The sequence below is a fragment of the Trachinotus anak genome, unplaced genomic scaffold (genome assembly GCF_046630095.1).
Source record: "Trachinotus anak isolate AG129_WGS33_773 ecotype Australia unplaced genomic scaffold, CSIRO_AGI_Tana_v1 ptg000023l, whole genome shotgun sequence".
In the NCBI taxonomy this organism is placed as follows: Eukaryota; Metazoa; Chordata; class Actinopteri; order Carangiformes; family Carangidae; genus Trachinotus; species Trachinotus anak.
The window spans coordinates 2,765,590-2,774,257 of NW_027273874.1; the positions used below are offsets into that span (position 1 = coordinate 2,765,590).

The 8,668-nt window shown below is 48.2% G+C and overlaps 1 protein-coding gene across 2 annotated transcripts; it reads left to right on the forward strand.

The window, feature by feature from the left end:
* The first annotated feature begins 779 nt into the window (after positions 1 to 779).
* On the forward strand, positions 780 to 7,739 carry LOC139607158 (sal-like protein 2). 2 transcript variants are annotated; one of them, XM_071459828.1, is made up of 4 exons: positions 780 to 1,212; positions 2,944 to 6,329; positions 6,482 to 6,638; positions 7,470 to 7,739. In XM_071459828.1, exons 1-4 carry the CDS (start codon positions 1,137 to 1,139, stop codon positions 7,478 to 7,480), a joined length of 3,630 nt encoding a protein of 1,209 aa, XP_071315929.1. In that variant the 5' UTR covers positions 780 to 1,136; the 3' UTR covers positions 7,481 to 7,739. The 2 variants fall into 2 exon arrangements, with proteins under 2 accessions (XP_071315929.1, XP_071315928.1); XM_071459827.1 differs by having other exon boundaries at positions 781 to 1,212; positions 6,482 to 7,739.
* The last annotated feature ends 929 nt before the right edge of the window (positions 7,740 to 8,668 follow it).

Here is an 8,668-nt window from a genome sequence, read left to right on the forward strand (position 1 = left end):
CTATTCTCTGCCTTTTAAATAGAGCTCCAGTGTAAGATGCTTTTTTTTTGGGGGGGGGGGTGGGGTGGGGTGGGAGAGTTTATTATGCGGTTGGTGATAACACACGAAATACATGCATGCATGGGGAATGGCTGTGTGGCCCCACTTGCACACAACAGCCACTCACCGCACCGTTGTTGATAATTGGCCCTATAGAAATCACAGGGTGGAAGTGTCGCCTGTGCACTCCTCGTCTGGAAAAAATAACATGGCTTGGAAGACGGATTTTTTTGGACTCTTGCTGATGGAAACCCCTGTCATTCAATCATAGCTATATTATTGTTTATGTACTCACCTTGCTGAGGATAAGAAAGTAGATGCAGGTCAGCTGACTGATAAGTCACCTGTTAGACTTCTTTTACACTTATTACTGGGCTACTCCTTCATTGTGATTTTATTCCCTACTTGCAATGATTAAAACATTTATCCCTAACAAACCAATCATTCCTACGCCCGTTTTAATTTGCTTTTAGACATCCAACGGCTTTGACACCTCACTGTCATGTTTCATTGAAAGTTTATAGCTGCTGTGTGAGTGTGTAAAGAAAAATAAAGCTGGGGAGAAAGAGAAAGAGAGAACCAGGGAGGCTGTGTGTTACACGCCATTGAAATGCAAATATCATTGAAGAACAAGGAGTGGTTCTGTGTGTGTGAGTGTGTATGGCGTGTGTGTGTGTGTGTGTGTGTGTGTGTGTGTGTGTGTGTGTTCCCTGTATGTGCATGCAGCGGGGCAGCAGTGGGAGAGGAGGGGCGCAAATTGGACAAGTTTTTTGGGGGAGAAGAGACTTTACAAAACAGCCACACACACGCACTCACGGCAGATTCATATGACACGGTGCAGACCTGCGGATTTCCAAACACCCATGTCCTCCTTTTTTGGTCTTTCTTTCATGAAAGACCGCTCTTGCAACATTTAAAACTGCTAATACAAATTTAATATTTTTTTTTTTTTTCCATTTAAGAGTTTGCGGGGAATTGCGCGACTTTTGAACTTTGGATGCTTGGGTGGTTTCAGGAGCGCGTCAAAGTGCGCAAAAACGTGCCTAGTGCCATTCAACCGACGGATGCCCCCCTCTCCGTCTGAGTCGCCGTGAATCATGTCACGCCGGAAGCAGAAGCGACCCCAGCATCTTGTTAACTCGGATCCGGGTGGCCCGAAGCTGCTATCTCACGGTAAGAAAACATCTTTACCAGCGTGCATGCGTTTTTGTCCTTGGCTTTCTTGACGGAGAGGCTGGGTGTCCCACATACTCGGTCCACTGGTGCTCATCACTGCATGTAGAATTCACCTTCAGTCTTTTAAAAAAAATCTAAAAAAAAAAAAAAAAAAAAACTTTACAAAAGCAAATGTTTGGGTTTAGACTTTTTTTTTGTGTTTGGCTTCTCTTTGATTTTCATACGTTTATGTATGCATGGCCACATTCCAACAAACGCACCTGATTTAACAGACTTAAAAGTTTAAGATCTAAGTTTGTCAACTATGGACACCCCTCCTGCTTATCCATTCACTGTAATGGGCCCCACTAAATGGAGGCCTCAGGCACTTTGGTCGGGGCCAATAAACTTGTCCCTGTGAAGTGAATAGAGTAGGATTAACTAACATACATCTGTGGCCATTTTCATGTGCTGGGCGTCCTCTAGGAAACCAACAGGCTGCTCAGTGCTGACTGCTGGAGGTCTTTGATTAGTATAGAATACTCTCTTATTTGTTAGCAATAAGGTGCATGGGTGGGGGGAAGGGAAGGCAGTGTTTTTGGTAAAGATTAATCTTCCACCCTTCTATTCTCTTCTTCTTTTGCTCTTCGTCCATGCTTTTCTTCCTAATGCACCCCTCTCCCCCCATTTTCCACCTTCTCAATACTTCCCTCCCCTTTCTTTCTCCCTCTTTCTCCCCAGCCCTATTGACTGTATACTCCTACACAGTTGGGGGGTTTCAGATGGATGGGAAAAAAAAAAAAAGATTCAGAGGGGATAGAGAGATTGCTCTCGCACTTGTAATGTGTGGGATTGCTTCAAGTGCATGCACCTAAGAGTCTCTGCAGGTAAACTTCCACAAATGAAAGTGGAGGTTTAGATTGACTAACTTATGTGTACTCTGCAGGTTCAGGTTTGTTTATAAGTCAGAGGGAAGGAATTTCACTGAGGTACAGTCTTTCATTCCATCACTATATCTCTCCAGGAGGGAATAGTTAGTTTGTCTCTCCATTGTTGTTACCCTCCCCCCTTCTTTTTCTTTTTACTCTTTCTCACTCTGTGCTCAAGATTCTGAAAGAATTTGACCCCTGAGCGGCAGAGGTCAGATTAGTTGACCAATCAGAGTGTCTGGACAGTGCCCAGAACCCTTAGCATGGCCTGACCCTTGACCTCCACTGTGACGTAAGGGGGGAAGGGTGAATAGGGAGATGAAAGACGTAACTGCTATAGGGAGGGGGTGGGTTAAGAGGGGTTATGGGTTGTCTTGGTGATGCCCATTGTCCTCTAAAATGTGTTGCCATAGCAGCAAGGTGGTCTGTAAGCTTTTTTGTGTGTGCAAGATGTTTGAGAAGTTTTGCTGCAGAGAGCACAGATTGAGACAAGACATTACAAAGACTTGTAGACTGCAGAGTTTCTTCCACTTGTTTATTTGCCTGTTCAAGGCCATTTCCTAGCAGGCATTTCTTTTGAAGCTGAAACACGATCTTTTGGTCTGCATACAAATTTGAAAACTAAATTTATAAACAGTAACTGGAAACAATGAAATAAACAAACTGTAACTGAAGCAGAAAGTTTTAATGAATTTACATATCTGGAAATCTGAACTGATATTGGCGACATCACATAATTATGCCCCTGCAAGGAAGCCTGGAAGCAGGTTTTCAAGTTTTAAGAAGTTCTTAGCATTGTTATTTTTCTGTCAATCCTCAGATGACCACCTGGGAATGAAGTCACCATCCACATCTCTGGGCTCTGAAGTGACGTCATCGGGATCCTCATCCTCATCCCCCACCTCTCTCCAAGACTGCCAGCCGCCTCTGGCCCCTCGCCCATCCCCCGGTGGGCTCCACGCGCCCTCCTTACCCAGCGAGAGCTCGCCTCCTCCCCACTGGCCCAGCCACATTGCCCCCTTCACCACCTCCCTCCCCAATACCCACTCTTCCCTCTCCCCAGACTTTCCTCACCCCTCGCTGTCTTCCCAGACTCACTCCCCTCCTCCCCTGGGTCAAACCTCAGGTTCCCACAGCCTATCCCATCAGGGAAACTCTCACTCCACCATGACCTCCCCGCCGATGGGCAGTTCGGCCACCACCACTACCTCCTCCTCCTCTTCCTCCATGTCTTCTCAATGTGTGCCGCCTCACCGGGACAGCTCCAGTCCAGGTCAGCAGCAGCCCTCCACCTCTCCGGGACAGCAGGGACAGATCCAGGTGCCTCCAACCCTGGCAGTGCTCCTGGAGGAGCTGAGAGTTTTACAGCAGAGACAAATCCACCAGATGCAGATAACAGAAGAGATCTGCAGGCATGTGCTAAGGCTTGGAGGGGCTGTTTTTGGCCAAGATAATGATACACAGGCCAGTGGTGCAGACAGCAACCAGAAGTCTACAGGAGCAGCATCTTCATCACCAACACATCCTTCCTCTGCCACTCCAGCGACCACAGCCTCATCGCTTTTGACTAGCCTTCCCTCTTCTCTCTTCCCCCAACCAGCCGTCTCCAAATCAGGCTCTTCACATCTCAATGGCAACAGAGCTTCATCCTCCTCTACCTCTTCCTCATTATCTTCCTCTTCTTCCTCTATTTCATCTACTATCAACTCCTCTGTTGCCTCCCTACACCCACTGTCTTTGTCACTGGGCCTACCTCCACGCTACCTCCATGAGAAATCATCTAACACCTCCTCATTTGGCCACAGCAACGGTGTCAGCTTCGCTACTCCTCCCCTTCCTACCATCAGCCATTCCCAGGACCTCCAGCCCAGCTCCTCCCTTGCCTCTGCCTCCTCATCAGGACGCCCTCAGCATGTTTGCCGTTTTTGTGGGAAAGTGTTGAGTAGTGATTCATCACTCCAGATCCATCTGAGGTCACATACAGGTGAAAGGCCCTACCAGTGTCCAGTCTGCTTGAGCCGTTTTACAACCAGGGGGAACCTCAAAGCTCACTTCCTGCGACACAGAGAGCAGAACCCAGAGCTGTCCCTCTCGCTGCTGCCCCCAGCACTGTCTGAGCAAACACAGAGTGGCTCTGCCCCTGGTGCCATCCAGAGAAGGCGAAAACGGCGGGCTGATGATGACGAGCCATTTAATGGAGTGAAAGGAAGCCTTCCCGGAATGACAGAGAACATGGCTTTAGGATTTCTGTCTGGTGCGTCGGCTCGGCCCTCGCCTTCCTCTCTACCTCTGCCCCCCTCAGTGGACATGGCGCTGCTGTCCACTGCCCATTCACTGCTACAGCTAAACAGAGCCTCAGCTGCAGCTGCCGCCAGTGCATCAAGCACTGTACTGCCGTCTTCTGCATCATCTTCATCTTCCTCCTCCTCCATGGGAAGCCAGTTTAAAGGAGCAAAGCAGCAGCGTTTTGATGAAAACACACCCCCTCACTCTACCCTCCATACAACCTCCCCATACTCCCAACTGGCCCACCTCCCCAAGATTCTCTTCCCTGGAGGTACCTCCCCTCATCACCTTGCACTTCTCCGGCCCCCGGGCCACCCATCCACCTCCCACCTCACTTCCCCTCATCAACTACCCTTCCCCTTTCCACCTTTCCCTAAACCATCAACCTCATCCCCCTCCTCATCCTCTCCCACCACCTCTACCCAGACCTCAGACACCTCCAAGTTGCAACGGCTGGTCCAGAAGCTTGAAAAGCAACCACAGGGTGGCTCCTCTTCTTCTGCCTCCTCTCCCTCCACCTCTTCACAAACACCTTCTGAAGCCAATGGGGACACACATGGCCATGACCTGACCACCACCTCCAGTGCCTATCGCAGGGAAATGTTGGCTGCACTCGGCCTGAGCCCAAGTGCCAATGTTGCAGGACTTGTGACCAGCCACGGAGTTTCAGGTTCAGGTACTACAACAACCACGACTGCTCCTTCTCTGCCTACTGCCCAGGCTGCTAACCAGTGTGGTGTCTGCTTGCGTGTACTCAGCTGCCCCAGAGCTCTGCGTCTGCATCAGGCCACACATCTGGGAGAGCGTCCATTCCCCTGTAAGCTGTGTGGTCGCTCTTTCTCCACAAAGGGTAGCCTTAGGGCCCACCTGGCCACTCACCGTGCAAGACCACCAAATGCACGTGCCCTGAACTCCTGTCCACTGTGCCCACGCAAATTCACCAATGCGTTGGTTCTTCAGCACCACATCCGCTTGCACCTAGGAGGGCAAATACCACCTGATGAAGACATGCCACCTGAAGATGGCGCAGAAACGGAAAGTGCCATCTTTGATGATGGTGAAAATGATTCCATCAGTTCCCCATCTAAAGCCCAACAACTCCTTCCCTTGGCCTTAACAACAGGCTCCAAGTCTCCAAATGATGTGCTCAACTCAGGGTCCACTTCTAAGCAATCCACAGCTTCTGATGTTACTTCTGTCAAGACCGAGGAATCCGAGGGCTCAACACCCAGTGTTAGCCCACCCCTGACCCGTAATCCCCCCTCAGTGGGAGCCGGGGACCCCCTGCGTCTGGGAGACAACGCCCTAACTGATGGTAGCCCCATGAACAGCTCCATGTACTCTGAGGAGGAAACTCAAGCTCACACGGGCAGCACCAGCCCTTTCAAAGCACCCTTAGCAAGTTCTCATTCAGCTGTAGTGAATGGAGATGCAGAAGCAGATGATGCCCCTCTTTCCCTCTGTGTTTCAAAACCTGGGGTAGAAAATGATACGCTGCACAAAGGGGTTAATAATGATGACGCCTGCTCCACAGATGAGCCCACGACTAGCCCTGATTCTAACCCAAAACCCCCAGCTGAAAACCCTTTACCTGCACTCACCCCTCCTGCCAGCCCTAAAGCTATCCCAGAAGCAGAGGAGACCTCTGGCAGTTCATCACAGGGGCCACAGGAGAGAGATGCTGCCCAAAGTACTGGGAAAGGTGAGACGACCCCACCCACAGAGCCTTTACCAGTGTTGGATCCAGAGCTGGACAAAGACACTGCAGTGGAGGAGGGTTATGGTGTTCCAGAAAAATCTTCAGAGGACCCAGAGCCCTCTGTCCCAGCACCAGCACCACAAAGCCAGCTTCCCCGCCCAGACAAACCTTACAGCTGCTCCCACTGCGGAAAGGCATACGCTAGCCGTAGTGGACTTAAGGTAAGAGTTAACACTGTGCCTGAGTCCGAAGTCAATGATTTCGATATTGTGACATGAACATATTTAAATGGTGATGTGTTTTTATGTTTGGTGGGATTTTGTACTTTTGGACCAGGGGTAAATGACTGTTGTGTTGTGTTTCTCATCAACAGGGACATATGAAAACTCACCCAGGAGCACTGACCAGTACCCCCTCCAAGGCTCAAACCAATGACAATGACATTGCGGAGGATCGCAGTTCACATTCAGCCAATAAAACCCCGACACAGCAGGATGAAAAGCAGGGATTGGCTAAATCCCCAGAGAAAGGTGACAGCACAGATCCTCTACCAATCAGTGTTGGTTCTGATGTGGCGGGCGAACCTATGGACACTACTGTGTAGAGAGTTAGTATTGTTGAATGGCTGCAGTCAGTTTTTAAAGGGTCCTGACAAGGGAATGTATTTTTTTTAATAGAATGAGATTTGTTTTTAGAGTTATTAATTCAAGTTCATGTTTACCTTTTGTATTAAGCAGCTAGATCTAGTTTACATTGTAGTACCAATACAAGAGACTTTTGAATGTAGTATTTTAGCAATGTATTTTTGTATTTCAAAGACCACAGTGAGGCCTTATCTTACACACTTCACAGCATTGTCATGATGAGAATTAATTGTTTGCGCTTTTTTGCTGACACCTTTTACAGCACATACTGTATGATATCAAACCAGTATAAGCTGATTTTTAAAAAGTGGAGGATCCAGAATTTTACAAAATGAACTCCATACCAAAATAGGCCAAATTAATAATGGCCAGTGTTTGTAAATATGAGCTGCGGTTATGTTTTATGCCTTTTTATTGTTTCTTTCTTCTTTCCTGTTTTTAATGTGATGCTGCTGAATGCATGTTTCTGATGTGCTGAGTTGCACTGTGAGTTGCACTGTGTCCTATGCTGCCAAAACATCAACTGGAGCAAACACATGCTTGCAATGATGATAACCACAATGATGAGGATGATAACAATGACGATGGCGATGATTGTGTTAGATTATCAGTACTTTTGTGAACAGTCCTCTACTTATAGCTGTAAACTTTGCTAGCAGCAAATGACCTTATTCATACTGATGATTGTAAATGGTTTTTCTTGTTGTTGGTCTGCAGTGTCAAAGTGACAACAAGGATGAGCTCCGTCCGTTAAAACTCCCCCTCCTTTGTCCCCCCACCTCACTCTCCTCTCTCAAAGCACTTGAGAGTTTTCTGCTCCCCGCAGAAATTGTCTGCACTCACTGCATTCCTGCTTAGCCCAGTTTAGTATTTGTATGCTTTGCTTTACCCTTTGTAAACCCCTTTTTGTAGCAATGACAAAATATGTTCCCATGCTTCCCATGTGATGTATAAAAGATAAATAAAACAATGGTGATGTGAAGAGGAGACCTGTTTGTTGCTCATCTGTGTTTTTTTTTAGGGCTAAGGTTTTTTTTTGTTGTTGTCTGGGTTTGGTTTAAGCCTGTCTCTCTGTGAATTAATTTATCTGTTTAAGTATTCTGTTTGCATGACTCTTATTCTGTGTGCGCCTGCATGTACGCTCAGTTTCTCGTGTTTGTTCCAGCTCTCGGTGTGTCTGGATTGGGGGGTCCTTTGTCTGGGGCGCTGGGCTAGCTGTCTCTTAATTCTGCTTTTTTTTTCCCCCTCAGTGTCTTTTAATATGTTTCTTTTCCCCGGTACTGTGTGTGTGCCTGTGTGTGTGTGTATGTGTGTGTGAAAAGGATAATCAGAGCCTGTATGAGTGTGATTGAGGGTGCAGCTGTAGAGGCCGCCACCTCCCTCTCTCTCTCCCTCCCTCCCTCCCCCTCCCCTGCCTCTCCCTCCCCTCTCTGTGTCATACTCTCTTTCATACGCACTCTCTTTCATTTTCTCTTTCATTTCTCTCCCTCACTCTTTCTACTCACCCCCTCACCCCTGTACCAAACCCCCTCCCCCTCCTCCTCCCACCCCATGTAATGAGCTGACACACAGGAAGCTCTAATCCTCACACAATGCCACCCCTCTTCCCCCCAGAGTGACTGGGAGCGGGACAGGGGGCAACAAGGACCAACCTGGCCCAGCTGTCCCCAAAATGGCCGCCTTTAATCCCTCCAGTTTTTAGCCAACAGGGGCTCCCGAAACCATGACAACTGGTAACCAAGGACAAGAATGGCCAGGGCAGAAAGCGGGACAAAAGGAGTGAAAGGAGCCATGTGTGAGAAGTTTGTCCACATGCGTTCGTGAGCGACAAGGGACTTGTCTCAATCAAAAAAACAAGAAAGACAAAAAAAAGAGTCAATTTAATAGTTTTCGATTTAAGGAAGAAGCAAAGAGGG

Bases quoted from the DNA above. Each gene is read 5' to 3' on its own strand.
- LOC139607158 (XM_071459827.1), top strand. From the start codon at position 1,137: ATGTCACGCCGGAAGCAGAAGCGACCCCAGCATCTTGTTAACTCGGAT. The intron at 1,213-2,943 runs GTAAGAAAACAT...GTCAATCCTCAG, and splicing joins CCCGAAGCTGCTATCTCACG to ATGACCACCTGGGAATGAAG. The intron at 6,330-6,481 runs GTAAGAGTTAAC...TCTCATCAACAG, and splicing joins CTAGCCGTAGTGGACTTAAG to GGACATATGAAAACTCACCC.